Below are 15464 nucleotides of genomic sequence, written 5' to 3'. Positions count from 1 at the left end.
GCTGTCCATAGCTGGGGCCGCGGAGCCCCCGGTGGAAGCCCTTCTTCCTCAGCCACCGAGCTGGGCGGGCAGAGCCGGGAGCCGCTGGCTTCCCGGCCCGACCTGGCAGGGCTGTTGTGTCGGTGGGGGAGGAGAGGGGCTGGAGAGGAAGGGGCGCGGGACGGACGGGGCCCCCACCCGCCACCGCCGCTCCCGGGCCGGAAAACGGGGCCTCGGGTCACGCTCGCCTCCCTGCCCCGCTGAGCCCCAGGCAGCCCCCGCTCCCAGTTACCAGGGCTCCCGGGCATATTCCTCCATGGCTCCCGGCCGCAGGCTCCGCGGACCACGTGACAGGGGAGGAAGGCAACACGGGGACGGAGTCACGTGACAACCAACTATTCGCCAGCTTCAGTCACGTGAAAGGGGCTCTTCTGCTCTAGAGATAGGAAAGCTTAGAGAAAGCCTGCATTCAGTAGCCGACGAAAGAAGAGTGACAGATGAAGGTGATGTTCTTTGCGGAACTGGCGAAGCTGACAGGAAAAATCCGAATTCAGCATGATCAAGTATTCCAAAAGGACTGGAGTAAAAGATTATTGTAAGCAATTAACATCACTAGCAGGGTTGTCTGAAGACTTGTAATGAGAAAATTTCTACCTTTCTATATTTATTTAAATTTTTAAGCCATTCTAAAATGAGTGTAATTAGAAATGGAATATGTATAAATTGCAACGCTATAAAGGTTAATTTCGAAAGCCATGAGGTGGGAGGGAAGGAAGTTGATAGGCTGTAAAGAGCCAGGGCGGTATAGTGGATAATGATGATGTGAATGTATAATGTTAAATGGAAAATAAATTTAATAATAATAATAATAATTATTATTATTATTATTATTATTATTATTATTATTATTATTATTATTTATTTGTACCCCGCCCATCTGGCTGGGTTTCCCCAGCCACTATATATATGAGAAAGCCTGCATTCCATTAAAAAAAATGATTTAGATGCAACATAGCATCTCTTTATATATTGGAAGCTCTGTGGTATGTGTATATGTACAGTGGTGCCCCGCAAGACGAACGCCTCGCAAGACGGAAAACCCACTAGACGAAAGGGTTTTCCGTTTTGGAGGCGCTTCGCTAAACGAATTTCTCTATGGGGTTGCTTCGCAAGACGAAAAAATCTTGCGAGTTCCCATGGGTTTTTTTCCGCTTCCCCCCCTTTCCTAAGCCGCTAAGCCGCTTATCAGCTGTTCCGCTGATAAGCCGCTTAACAGCTGATCACTAAAAGCCGCTAGACCGCTAATAGCGCTATTCCGCTAAGCCGTCAATGGGCTTGCTTCGCAAGACGAAAAAACCGCTAGACGAAGAGAATCGTGGAACGGATTCTTTTTGTCTTGCGAGGCACCACTGTACCACTTATAAACACCATTTCCAACTCCTCCATCAACCGTGTCTCCAGAAAATTTTACACATCACTTGGAGAGACAAGTGAAATAATGTCCATGTACTGGAAGAAGCAAAGATCACCGGTGTTGAAGCAATGATTCTTCAACATCAAGTTCTTTGGGCTGGTCATGTTGTGCGGATGCCTGATTATCATCTTCCAAAGCAGCCACTCTGTTCCAAACTTTAAAATGGAAAGCGTAATGCTGCTGCTCAACAAAAAAGGTTTAAAGACTCTCTCAAGGCAAATCTTTAAAAATGTAGTATGTAAGGTAAAGGGACCCCTGACCATTAGGTCCAGTCGTGACCAACTCTGGGGTTGCGGCGCTCATCTCGCTTTATTGGCCGAGGGAGCCGGCGTACAGCTTCCGGGTCATGTGGCCAGCATGACTAAGCCGCTTCTGGCGAACCAGAGCAGCGCACGGAAACGCCGTTTACCTTCCCGCCAGAGCGGTACCTATTTATCTACTTGCACTTTGACATGCTTTTGAACTGCTAGGTTGGCAGGAACAGGGACCGAGCAACAGGAGCTCACCCCGTCATGGGGATTCGAACCGCGATCTTCCAATCAGCAAGCCCTAGGCTCAGTGGTTTAACCCACAGCACCACCCGCGTCCCTAAACACTGACAATTGGGAAACACTGGCCTGCAAGCGCCCCGGTTGGAGAACAGCCTTTACCAAAGGTGCAAGTGCAATGGACTTTGAAGACACTCAAACTCAGGATGAAAGGGAGAAATGTGCTAAGAGGAAGGCATGCTTGGCAAACCTTCATCATGATCAACTCCCATCAGAAACCTATGTCCCCACTGTGGAAGGATGTACGGATCCTTACAGACTCACTGTTAAGACCTTGTATGGAAGATAATCTTACTCGTCTGCGAGTGATCGTCAAAGAAGATGTATATGCACATGCATGAGTATATTTGTTGGCATCCTTCTGTCTCGGGAGGCAGTGGAGGAGTGTATCTTCGAAGGTAAAGTCCAAATGTTGGAGAGTTAGTGTCTGCTGTGGCCAGTGCCGTATTAAGGTTTGATGAAGGCCTAAGCTACTGAAGGTAATGGGGCCCTTTATATGTCCAGCTGTTCTTTGTCAACAACAAATTGTTGCTGTTTTTTGTGTTGAATATATGTTATATGGTAATTTATGGACCTAATAGGTTTCCAAATCTATTTGCACATGTTGCCATGCAACCAGTCCATGCAGAATGTAGACACCCTATATATAGAAATGAGCAAACCAGTGATATTTTAGGGAGCAGGCTAGCAGACGGGGCCCATTACTTACATCATAGGAGCCTACACAACACAAAACACTGTTGCTGTACGTAGGTTTTATTTTATTTGCTTTTTACCTTATATTTTGGAAATGTACATTCTGGGTTTTTTCCCTTTACATTTTTTGGGGCCCTCAAGAGAGTGGGGCCCTAAGCTATACAGTGGTACCTCTGGTTGTGAACGGGATCCGTTCCAGAGCCCCGTTCGCAACCTGAGCAGAACGCAACCCACATCTGCGTGTTGCGATTCGCCACTTCTGCGCATGTGCGTGACGTCATTTTGAGTGTCTGCTCATGTGCGAGCGGCAAAACCCGGAAGTAACCCATTCCGTTACTTCTGGGTCACTGCGGGACGCAACCTGAAAATGCTCAACCTGAAGCAAACACAACAGGAGGTATGACTGTAGTTTCTTTAGCTTATATGTAAATCCAACACTGGCTGTGGCTGTTAGAGACTGATATGGGAGAGACGTGTTTTCTTGCAAATGAAGGCATCTGGTTGTACTGCTGCAGATGCAGGTGGGCCCAATTCAGATGCGTTTCTTCTCTCTGCGCTCCTCCCAGCAGTCATTGCTCCTCTAGTCACTGCTGTGGATGCAAAACCTGAATGTCACTCTGCAGGGGGGGATGCGGTTCCACGTCACTTCAGAAGTGCCAAGAAAGAGGATGGATGGCGGTGAACGACTCTTCATTACTGCCTCTATGGTCCTCCGCTGCAATACCCGCGGCCAATCAAAGAGAAGGCGGGCTCTCGGGGGGCTTCACTCCCCCGCTCATTGGAGAAGCAAACCAAAGCTCTGATTGATTGGCTAAGAGTAAGTCGAAAGTGGGTGGGCCCAGTTGGGGATTCCTTTCTTGGGATTGGACGGGATGGGCTTTCCCCCTCCCCCCCCAGCCCTGTTATTGCTCAAATACTTTCAAGACGGGAAGGGGCCCCAGGCGGGCTATGCTTTCGTTATACGATGATTGGTCGAGGCGCGTCACGTGCTGGGGGCGGGCGATGAAAGAGAGTCTCGCTCGACCCGAAGGAGGACTGAGCTTTCCCGGCTTGCCTTGAGGTGGGTATTGCCGAGAGGCGGGTTGGCTGCGCCGCGGTAGGTGGGAGATATATGGGGGCTGGGGTCCTGAGGGGAGGCCCTTTGCCGTGGGGGGGTCGCGGGGGGCGGCTGAGGGTCGAGCTGTCTCTCCCTGAGGCGGCGAAGGGGCGCCTCGCCTGCCATACCTTGCACGTAGAAAGCTAGCATGTAAGGCAACCAAGCTCGAACCCCCTTCCCGAATGTTTTCCAGGACGGCTTGTTGTGTTGCATCAGAACCAGTGTGTGTGTGTGTGTGTGTGTGTGGTTATAGGGTGGTATATAAATTCTATTATTATTATTATTATCATTATCATTATTTTTTTAAATGATATTTTATTAGATTTTAACAAACAACTAAATTACATAACTTAACTTACTTACATTTAACATACAAAAAAGAAACAAAGAAAAAGTAGAAAAAGATAAAAGATAAAAAAGTGAAAAATACAAAAAAAATCCCTCTTTTTAATTTCTCGCCATTCATTACCTTGTTTTCCTGACTTCCTCGCACCTCCCTTTCTTGTATTCCAACTAGAAATTGTTCAGCAAATTCAATTCTTAACTTTTATCCTTAATTATTTCTCCTCCCAAACTGTATCTTCAGTTTTTCATCTAATATCTATCCCTTCTTACATAATCTAATTTTAACTTTTTTAATAGAACCCCTTCATTTCATTTCAATGTCATCAGCATTCAAAAATTTTGCAATGTTTTTGTAAATAAATTTTACATTTCTTCCAATCTTCTTCCACCTATTATCATTATCATTATTATTATTATATGGGACCTCGAAGGTTGACACATTACAGATCACTGAGTATTTTACTGAACCCACAAAATATAGGTTTCTATATACTTGCCAGGATTCTTGTTGTTTGCCCTTGCCAGGATGCTAGATTTCTGCATGCAGGGAGCCTTCTCCCTGCCCACCACTTCCCTTGGCAGCGCCCATGCATTGTCTAAAGTGGCACAGCTCAGATGTGAGTTTACCAGTTCGGTGAGCGCTAGGCCTCAGATGTTGCTGAGCTGCAAGCTTGATGCACTAATGAAACTTCAGCAAGAACTAGCCTCATGTATGATCCTCTAACCTGGACCTTGCCAGTGTTATCCAAGGCTCTCCTCTGAGGGAGGTGCGGAGGGTGGTGATATGAGAACAGGCCTTCTCAGCAGTGGCTGCCTGCCTATGAGATGTGCTCCCCAGGGAGGCATGCCTGGCGCCATCACTATCTGTGTTTAGGCGTTGAGCAAAAACGTTCTCATTCACCTAGGCTTAAGGGAATCAAGTAGTAATGGAAGTGATTAGGGAGCCTTTGGGGCTAAAGGGCAGGTTTAAATGCTTCAAATAAATCCCGGGATATTTCTGCTAAACTGGAGAGTGCAATGAAGTAGTGTGCAGAAGGGTAAGAAACTTAACCTGTAGACAAAGGCAGACAGATAAGCATTGAATCTATTCAGTCAAACAACTTTCCCCAGACCCCTGCCGCAGATTGCAGCAAGCCCTTTCCCTTTGCTCATACACACAAGTTCATGTTAGTTCCTAAACTGTCCATGAAGGTGTATAGAGGAACTCATTGTGTGGTGCAGCAGTTGTCACCAAACTCCCAGGAATGGAAAGGTTTTGTGTAGCTCTGTGTTGTCAGGAAAAGAATGTGGGAAGAATGGAGTAGAAACTCTGTGGAAGAATGGCAGATGCAACTGATAGACTATAGGGAACTGGCCAAGATGACTGGCAGAATCCGAGACCTGGGAGAGGAGACGGTAGAAGAAGACTGGAAAAAATTTAAGATTTATTTGCAAAAATATTGTAAATTGAATGAATGTTAAGCAGGATGTTTGATCATAAACAACTTGGCACCATTGAAATAGACGAAGTGAATTATGAAGGTAAGTTAAATTTATGAAAAAACAAATTTTTAGATAATTATTAGGCTAAGTTTAATGTTTTAAAGAGTGAAATAAATGTATCTAAAATTTAAGACATAACATTGGAAAATTGGACTCTAAGGTGGGGATAAGGTGATAAATTGCTGGTTTAATCTTTATAAATTTGGAACGCAGGAGCGGGAGATGTGAGGAAGTCCAAAAAAGATAAGAAAATATGTTATGATATGTAATATTTTTGTATGTTTTTCTTTGTGTATTGTAAGCAAAAAATCCTTAATAAATATTATTTTAAAAAAAGAAACTCTGGCAGGGAAGCTTACAGGTTATTCCTGGAATGTAGGAAGCAAGGAGGAGATACTCAAATGTCACAAAATGTAATGTGTTATTTTTTTTCCTTCTCTGCTTAGGAACAGTGAACTAGAGGAAAGGCTCATCCACCTGCCTCAGCTTGAATAGTTCCTAAAGTTCCTAATGCCACTGCCAGTGGCTCTGCAGTCCCGCCTGGCCAGGCGAGGGCTCTTGAAGCATGTAGAGCCTGGTAAGTATAGAGGTATCCTTGGTTAGCTAGAGGAGGGGTCAGCAACCTTTTTCAGCCGTGGGCCAGTCCACCATACCTCAGACCATGTGGTGGGCCGGACTATATTTTTTTTGGGGGGGGGGGAATGAACAAATTCCTATGTCCCACAAATAACCCAGAGATGCATTTTAAATAAAAGGACACATTCTACTCATGTAAAAACACACTGATTCCTGGACTATCCGTGGGCCAGATTGAGAAGGCGATTGGGCCGCATCCAGCCCATGGGCCTTAGGTGGAGGATGCTTGTCTAGGCTTTGCATAAAGGAACAGAACAGAACAGTTCATCTCAAATAATCTGGCTCATGAGCCTTTACTACATCTTGCCCACATATTTTTTCCAAGCCTAATCCCGTTTCCTTCGGGCCCTCTCTTCTGTCAGAGCCAGAGGAAGAAATTATCGCAGAAGATTACGATGACGACCACATTGATTACGAAGCTACCAGGATTGAGAACCTGCCACCAAACTGGTACAAAGTCATCGACCCTGCCTGGTAAGAGCTGTGGTGGGGAATCTCAGGTACAGAGCTTGAATATGGCTCTCCCCAAGTCATGCCCCTGCCTCCCCAAGCTACACTCCTCCCCAGCCCTTCTTACACTTACACCTGTAATGTTGCTGCCTCCTTGCCTCTAGCCTGCCCACTAGTGCTTACTACCCCGGGAAGGTTGTCCGTGAGAAAGGTTCCCTACCTCTCAATAAGAGGGTAGCATGTCTTCAGCAGCGTTAGAAACTGAGATATGAAAGCTAGGAGGTAAACGGTACCTTAAGCCAAGGTTCTGTGTGCAACAACAGAATGTCCAGGCATGCTTTTTTATAAGAATACAAAGCTGAAAATGAATGAACTGCAGCTAAAATATTATGTTCATTTTTCACATGGTCTAGTCCTTACCCTGCCCCCCCCATATATTCTTAAGAGGGTCTCTTCTCCAGTCTTCAGAGAGTAGCTGGAAGTGGGGAGGCAGAAAAAGGTCCTCCTTTCCTTCCACTCTGCAGTTTTAATCTGAAATCTTAGGAACTCTTAAATTCAGTACGGCACCCAGAGCTCAGAAGCTGCTTGCGCTAATGTGCCTAGAACAATGGGAGTTTCGAACTCCCAGCACTAGTCAAGCTGTTATATCCTACTAGACTTGTAATGATGGTGTGAGGTTATACTTAATAGTTCTCAATTATGGTTTCAGCTTTCAAGTGTGTGGTGGGGAAAATGTATCTGTTAATCTCATACTCATGATGACGTATTATTTATAAAATTTATACACTGCCCTTCATCCATAGAGCTCAGGGAGATTCGCAAAATAAAAATACAAGAGAAAAATACAAAATACATAACAAAGAAAAGAACAAAAAACAAACACAAACGAAACCTCCCCCCAAATAATAAATCAACAAATAAGTTACAAGCGAACAAACAGAAAGTCTGGGAGTCCCATTTACTGCAGAGTTATTGAAGCTAAATGGGCCCATCATTGCCTGGATGGAAGACAATTAACAATCCATTTAATTTGTTCAGAAAGAGGAGTTGGTGGGTGAGAAGCAAGGCAGGATATTTATTTAGTTAATGAAACTGAAACCCTAGCTCCAGCATTCACTTTTGTTCAGGGACACAACAGGAGTGTGTGTCCTGGTAAATGAGAGCAGTTGACGCTCCTGTTCCTGAGGTTCTCTGAAGTGAGTGCCAGTGGCCTATGAAATACTGAAGACAGGCATGAGGAGGCTGTTGGGACTGCAATTCTGATTAGCCCTCTTGGCAAAGGTGGCTGGGGCTGATGGGAGTTGAAGCCAAGTAGCATCTGGAGGGCAATAGGTTCCTCATCCCTCTGGGGACAAAACAAAGAGCAGGGTGGCTTATTTATGGTTTGGTAATGCAGGCATTGGCTATGAATGGCAATGGATGAAACCATCTCCCGTGTTCTTTCATAGTGGCCTCCCTTACTATTGGAACGTAAAGACGGATCTGGTTTCGTGGCTGTCGCCCAATGATCCTAGCTCAGTGGTGACCAAAGCAGCTAAGAAACTGAAGAGCAATTTAGGTGAGGCTGCCTACATTTGCTTTTGGATTGCATGTGCTGATTTTGAATGATGTGGAGGTGAAGCTAAGGGGGAAAGGTTTGGGTCTAGCCTTGTGGAAGAGGGAGAAAAACCCTGGTCCTATGCAATCTGATATTTGGTCGCTGGGGTTAATGCATGTCTGATATTATCAAGCATATGTTACATTTCTTATCTGCATTGAGCCATAGGGATATGGTGGACTGTAGTTGTGTTCTATGTTGTAAATCAAGCACTGCTAGGTGGTTTCTTTTTGTTTTCCAATGTATTTCTTATCAATTAAAAAATTGGTGTGGCACGAGCAAATTTTAATTCTGTGGCCCAGAGAAAAAAGTTTGAGAACCACCAAGTTAATCTCTGCACCAGCAGATAACACTTTATCTCTAAGTTGTGAAAAACTTCATCTGCTGATCTCTATACACTAAGTTGCAGCTAAAGACACAGGAGCAAGCCAAGCTGACTTTCATGATCGGTTGGCAACTCCATAAATCTATTGTCTGAGAGTGCAGGGAGAGGGGATTTCTGCTTTGATAGCAATGTGTTTTTGGAAGGTAGCTGATGAGGACTCTTAAGTGGATTTTGGACCTCTGGACTGGTTTTGGGTAGCTCAGCACATCCTGACTTAATCCACCTTCCAGAGATTTCCGAGACATGGCAAATGACAATTTTGATACATGCTGGAGAATTCTCGAAGTCCAGCAACAAGTGCAGTTGTGACTTTACTATGTAAAAAAGGTCCAGGTTTGGGCCGAGGGGAAGCTAAATTTGAGTACTGTAATGCAAGCTTCATGCATCTCCCCCAGATGCCGAGGAGAAAATGGAGCACTCGTTGCATGAGAAGGTGGAGCGGGAAGAGCTGAAGGAGCGCCGCTACCACAGACGGGAGGAGCTGGCCCCCTACCCCAAGAGCAAGAAGCGTAAGGGCCACTCCCCACCCTGGGACCCTGCCATCAGAAGGATTTCCCAAGGGCTTGAGGGAGGGCTTCTGGGATCCATTTGCCAATGGGGAAGGGGGAGCATGGGAAGTGTGGGCGGTGGCCAAACTCCTGCATTCCTCTTGTCTGTCCTCCACAGCAAGCCGGAAGGATGAAGAACTTGACCCCATGGACCCCAGCGCTTACTCGGATGCTCCCCGGTGAGTCTGCTGAGAATGGGAGCGTGGGGAGCTCAGTAATGCAGCTCCAGATGCCCCTTAAGCTGGGCACAGCAGCTGAACCCCCCCCCCCCGAAGGTAGACTGGGGCACCACAGGCATGGACAGAGGTCATGGACAGAGGTCTCCGGTTCATTGGCAGAGCTTGTGCTTTGCAAGCTGGAGGTCTTGGATTCAGCCTTCTGCACCAGGGCGTGTTGAAATTTTCAGCTATCAAATTCCAAAAGCGAAGGGTGCTAAAAAGCTGTAACATGGCTTGGGAAGTCAAGAGGTATTTTGGCTAAATGAATACCATTTAGTTTTCCTTGGTAAGTAAAATTGCAGCGAAATCATTAAAAAGAGCTTTCAGTGTTCACAAGCCTGTCCCCTCTGCACTTCCTGCTGCCTGTTGCAGTCCTCTTAACCCAGTAAGGAACCCTCCAACCCAGCCCAATGCTGTCTAAGAGCAATTGGACCACCACTGCAGACAAATCTTGGAGCAGGAGAAACGGATGCTTTAAAGCACTATTCCCAGAATAAGTACTTAAAATGTTGCCCTCAGAGGCAGAGTTGTGAAGCTTCCATCGGTTAATCACATTTGCAGAGTTTTGCTTGGTTTTTGCATAATCTCACGATGAAGTTGTTCTAGCCGTGGGAAGGAACAAAAAAGAGAACTTTACAGAGCAGTAAAAACTCCAATCCTGGAAAACCCTTTTCAGCCACTTCTTTGCCTTCTAAGGTTGTAGCAGCCATTGCCCATAAACCGAGAAGCATATTTTTTACTCATCAGGAGCTAGAAACTTACTTTTTAAAAGCTCTTTCTGGGAAGCCTAATTCTGTCTCCAAAATTACTGACCTCCTGTAACATTGGGCAGCACACACATAAACCTGAATGTTGCTTCTGTACATTGTTCATAGAATTTTGAAAGTGTGATGGTATTTTTAAGGTGTCTTCACTCACTTAGAGAGATTCGACTCCTTATCTTAAAGTGAAGTCTAGGAAATGAAAAGCAGGGGCACAGATGTATTGCCATCCAGGCAGGGAAACTGAGGCAAAACGGGGGCTATGTGTCAGGGATGCTATAACTGAGAACAGGCTGAGCGTGAGGTGTGGCTGACTAACATTGTTTCTGACATCCCTGCTCTTTCCCATTCTAGGGGAACCTGGTCCACTGGGCTGCCGAAACGAAACGAAGCCAAGACTGGCGCAGATACCACGGCAGCTGGCCCACTCTTCCAGCAGCGCCCCTACCCAAGCCCTGGTGCAGTTTTGCGCGCTAATGCGGAAGCTTCGCGGGCCAAGCAGCAGGACTGAGATGCTCATTTTCCCCTTCCCTAATGTATTTGATAATAAAGCTAGAGGAAAACAAGTTACGCGAGTGGCTTTGCTGTGTATCGTAATAACGAAACTCGCCGTGCACAGAAGAGGCTCAATGCAGGGAGCTGGGGGAACCTGCAGCCCTCCAAGCATTGGGAGTCCAGCTCTTGCCACTGTGGTGGAGTGGTTAAGAGCGGTGGACTCGTAATCTGGTGAACCGGGTTCGCTTCCCCACTCTTCCATTCAGCTGCTGGGTGACCTTGGGCCAGTCACACTTCTCTGAAGTCTCTCAGCCCCACTCACCTCACAGAGTGTTTGTTGTGGGGGAGGAAGGGAAAGGAGATTGTTAGCCGCCTTGAGACTCCTTCGGGTAGTGATAAAGCGGGATATCAAATCCAAACTCCTCCTCTTCTTCCGTCAGCATGGCCAGTTGCCATCTGGGATGAGGGGAGCTGTGGCCCAGCAATCTCTAGAAGGCTACAAGTTCCCAATCCCAGCTCTATGGCAATATCTGTCTCTCCTGTGTTGGGCCAGCAGGGGCAGTACTGCATTGCAAGTGAACACAGCAAGGATACTCTCCTGTTCTGCTGTACTCCGCTGCTTTCTTGAGGCATTGGGTCCGCTGTGTCTGTCTCAATTTCCTCTTGTAATGTTTGAAGTCTACAAAAAGCAGCTGTGATGTCATCAGGCCCCAGGAGTGGCTTTCTATACCTGTAGGGAGCTACAGGTCTAGAAAGGCACCTGTTTACCTGTCTGTAAGCCTTCTAGAGTGGTTCGTGTCTCTGCCAAGCTTTTCTCACTGCTGTATATGAGCATCATGGGAACACTGTCCCATAAGGAAAAGAACTTCTGCCATCTCCTCAAGCTGATCCCATCCTTTATGTTGGTCAGGAAGGGTTGGAGAACTCAAGGCAGCAGAGCCCAGCTTCAGCCACACCAAGTATCACCTTGATGTGTTCCAGGTAGAAAATGTACATCAGAAAAGCCATATCCATTTGCCCAGAGCCAGCAGCCATGGCATGGAGAAATTTGTAAATGACAACTCCACATCTAGCTTGTTTGCTTACAAATATGTATTAGTTTCTACAATATTAAAGAAGTGTTGGAAAAGCATTGTCAGTACTAAAAATATAATGCGTTTGCTCCAAGCACAGATCTCTTTAAGCAATGATTTTCTCATAATACTGAGTTACACATGATGCTACAGCGCCACTCTGATGGAGGGGATGAATGAGGACTGTAGGTTCCACCTGGGCACCATCACACTTGGTTTAGCGACAGCAAAAAATGAGGCACACATGATGTGGCAACCTAAGCGAAATGCGTGGATAGGTGCCCTGCTCTCACATCAGCTTCTACTCTGTTCCCAGCCATGTAAACAGCCAAAGCATTTTTGCCCCTTTCTAACTCTCATCCCTCTGACCCACCAAGCCTGAATTTAACTGGCCAAACAATGTACAGGCCATACTTTTAAATAATTGCTAAGCTGCAAAGAGCAGCCCAAATCAGAGGACTGGAATTAGGACTTGGTGGGGCCGGTTTAGGTTTTACTTTCCTGCAATGGGGTGAAACAAAACAAAATAGGTTTGGGCACAAATTATAATCTGGCACTGTTCTTCAAAGAAAATGAATCCCCAAGTGCAGCTGAATGCAACAAGTATTGGCATGTATGCTGCCCCCCAACAAACAGGATTCTGTCCCAAAGCGTTCAGGTGCTCAGCTATTTAGTCACAGGCCCTGGCTGCACTCTATATTTAATTCAGTATTATACCAATTTAAACAGCCATTTCTTCCACAAAAGATTCCCAGGAAGTGTGGTTTGTTGAGGGTGCTGAGAGTTGTTAGGAGACCCCTCCCTCAATTCCCCTTGAAGCTACAATTCCCAGAGTTCCCTGGGAATAAGGATTGTCACACCACTGGGAATTGTAGTTCAGTGAGGGGGAATAGGCACCCTTAACAAGCTACAGTTCCCAGGATTCTTTGGGGAAGCCATGAGGACTTAAAGTGGTATGGTACATATTTAAATGTACAGCACAGAAGGGGCCACAAAGTGCATACTAATAACATCTAATACATGCTTGTATGAACCTGCCCTTCACTGACTGACAACTGAGATCTGTGATAGCCATGAAAATGGAAGACAGCTGTGCTGGCCCCTTGACCATGGTGAAGAATCGCCAATCACAGCATGGCAGCAACATTATCAGGACCAATCAAAACATCACAAAGTTGTGAGCAAGCTTTTGAGTTCTCCAGAAAAAAACTGCTAGGCTGGATGTTGAACAAACACTGGGGTAAGGCAGGGGGTGTAAATGAGAGAGACCTGCTCTGGTTGCCCCAAACTGCAGTTTGTAAGATTCTTCATGCTGGAGAAGTTCTGTAAACACAACTGACTCAGCCTCTCTAGGTAAAAGTTGGACTGGAAGATTCCCCCAGGGCTACTAAGATGTAGATGCTATAATGGCTGCTCCCCCCTTTTTCAAAGATTCATTTCATGCAGCAGCTTCTCCGTGCAACTGTGATGGTTCAGTTACACATGGCAAATTGCTGCCTGACGTCACAAGCATCAAGCGTGAGCCGGGCCTAAAAGCAGCCTGTAGCCCTGGCAGCTGTTGGACTCCGACTCCCAACAGCCACAGTCAGCAACCATCAGGAATGATGGGAGTTGTAGTCCCAAACCTCTGGAGGTCTTACAGGTTGGCAATAGGTGCCTGAAAGAAAAGCCACTGTCAATGGAAAGCACATAACGTCAAAAATCCATCCTAATCTGATGCCAGGAAGAGCAGAGTGACCAAAGAGCTGCCATCGCCAGGGTGGTCCCACCATCCTTGTAAACACAACGAGGCTGTGAACTCGCCAGCTCCTTGGAAGCGTCAGGACAAAATCTAAAACCTGGACCTCTTCGGCCTGAGGAAGTGCAGAGCTACTGAGGTCTTGCAAGTTGTTCCCTCTGGTGCGTTAAGATCCTTTTTCTTTAGCCAAGATCCTGGAAGAAAGCATGAAAATATAATGGTTGAGCTAAAAGGATAATGGACACACACACCCTTGAGAGAAAATGGAAGTGTGTGCCACTCATTCTTTGTTATATGCTCTTGAACAAACCAAAACAGACTCTGAGCTACACGTTGTTCTATAATCGTAAAGGCTGACACAGACCTTCCAAGTGTCCCTATTTCTGGACCGTTCCAGATTTACAGAAGCTATCCGGGTTTCTGATTTATCATGGAGTAATAATAATAATAATAATAATTTATACCCTGCCCACCTGGCTGGGTTTCCCCAGCCACTCTGGGCGGCTCCCAATCGAGTGTTAAAAACAATACAGCATTAAATATTAAAAACTTTCCTAAACAGGGCTGCCTTCAGATGTCTTTTAAAGATAAGATAGCTGCTTATTTCCTGCTTTTCCTTAGGACGTCCCTATTTACATTGGAGAAATGTTGGAGAGTATGGAGTTATGCGGCCCTTGAGCCAAAGAGATAAGTAACTATACAACCTTTAGAAGACATCTGAAGCCAGCCCTGTATAGGGAAGTGTGGTTTTTTTTAAATGTTTAATGCTTTATTATGTTTTTATATATGTTGGAAGCTGCCTGGAGTGGCTGGGGCAACCCAGTCGGATAGGTGGGGTATTAATAATAATGATGAGGATGATAACTGAATAGGACATTGTTGGACGGTATGTTGACACCGAGTGCAGAATTCAGCACTCTCAGCATTGCAGCTTTCATTTAAAAAGGATAGGGCTGACAGATTTTGAGGATTGGATCCCGGCTTGGACTGAAGAAGGAAAGTTGGAAAGATCCCTCTATCCAGGGATTGACTGACTTTTGGGACATGGGCTTGGGTTTGGAGGAGCCTGAAGTTTTGGGGGCCTTTAGATTTGGAGGAATCCTGAAATACGTCCTGAAACACTTTATGGACTTTAGTTTTAACCATGGAAATTTGGCTGAACTGTCCAGAAGGAATAAAAGTACTGTTAGGTTGGAGTTTTCCCAAGATTTGCTCCTGAGCATTAAAGAATATGAAGAAGATCTGCAGAAGGGACTTGGAAAGATTTAAGAGCCTCGGACATAAGATCTCCAGGTTGATGGACTATATGGAACTGATGGAAAGGACTGGCAGAATCCGAAACCAGGGAGAGGAGATGGTGGAAGAAGATTGGAAAATTTAAAGTGTATATTTAGAAATATTGTAAAAGTAATGACTGCTAGAAAAATGGTGGAATGATATTTTATGGATTTAGCAGAAATGCTATAAGAAGTTAAGTATATATAAGTAATTTAGTCTTAATGGGAAATAAGGTTAAAAAATATGTTATTTATAATATGATAGAAAATAGAGAAAGATGGAAAGGATTTGCTGAAACAAGTACTAGAAGTGGGATACAAAAAGGGAGGTGTGAGGAGGTCGAGGAAACAAGGGAATGAAGGATAGAGTATGGAAAGGGACGGATGTTTTTAAATTGTTTTTGTTTTGCTTTATTTATGTGTTTAGTTTAATGGGTTCAGGTTGGGTTTTGTATTGTTTATATATTGTATTGTATTGTTTTTGCTTTTCTTCTCTTTTGTTTCTTTTCTTTTTTGTCTTTCTTTTTCTTTCTTCTCCTTTTTTGTAACTTTTAAAAGTAATAAATATTATTTTTTTTAAAAAAGGATAGGGCTGACAATATGTGGTGACATTAAAATGCATCCAATCAAAGCACTGAGTAGGCCTACCAGTAGTGAGGGCCAGAG

General features: G+C 45.3%; 2 protein-coding genes and 1 long non-coding RNA gene across 3 annotated transcripts in view; 1 reads left to right on the top strand and 2 right to left on the bottom strand.

The window, feature by feature from the left end:
- Positions 1-401, bottom strand: part of TIMM17B (translocase of inner mitochondrial membrane 17B) — an 11612-nt gene extending 11211 nt beyond the window's left edge. The window contains exon 1 of the mRNA XM_083719969.1: positions 272-401. Coding sequence (XP_083576095.1) covers positions 272-297 — 26 coding nt within the window. The 5' untranslated portion in view covers positions 298-401. The remainder of the gene's footprint in view (positions 1-271) is intronic.
- The window catches only part of LOC310835308, a 94140-nt gene extending 80782 nt beyond the window's left edge, over positions 1-13358 (bottom strand). The window contains exon 1 of the long non-coding RNA XR_014559534.1: positions 13348-13358. This is a non-coding gene — a long non-coding RNA (uncharacterized lncRNA). The remainder of the gene's footprint in view (positions 1-13347) is intronic.
- Positions 3639-10781, top strand: PQBP1 (polyglutamine binding protein 1). Its single transcript, XM_083719932.1, has 7 exons — positions 3639-3793; positions 6067-6197; positions 6619-6730; positions 8155-8264; positions 9084-9197; positions 9355-9415; positions 10570-10781. Exons 2-7 carry the CDS (start codon positions 6131-6133, stop codon positions 10724-10726), a joined length of 621 nt encoding a protein of 206 aa, XP_083576058.1. The 5' UTR covers positions 3639-3793; positions 6067-6130; the 3' UTR covers positions 10727-10781.
- Positions 13359-15464: the final 2106 nt, after the last annotated feature.

This window comes from Podarcis gaigeae (assembly GCF_964106915.1).
Source record: "Podarcis gaigeae genome assembly, chromosome: 17".
NCBI lineage: Eukaryota > Metazoa > Chordata > Lepidosauria > Squamata > Lacertidae > Podarcis > Podarcis gaigeae.
The sequence above is the reverse complement of the archived record's forward strand: the minus strand, read 5'-3'. Positions and strand labels throughout refer to the sequence as shown.

Coding starts and splice junctions, on each gene's coding strand:
- PQBP1 (XM_083719932.1), top strand. CDS start 6,131: ATGCCACTGCCAGTGGCTCTGCAGTCCCGCCTGGCCAGGCGAGGGCTC. Junction 6,198..6,618: donor CTTGAAGCATGTAGAGCCTG/GTAAGTATAGAG, acceptor CTCTTCTGTCAG/AGCCAGAGGAAGAAATTATC. Junction 9,198..9,354: donor CTACCCCAAGAGCAAGAAGC/GTAAGGGCCACT, acceptor TGTCCTCCACAG/CAAGCCGGAAGGATGAAGAA.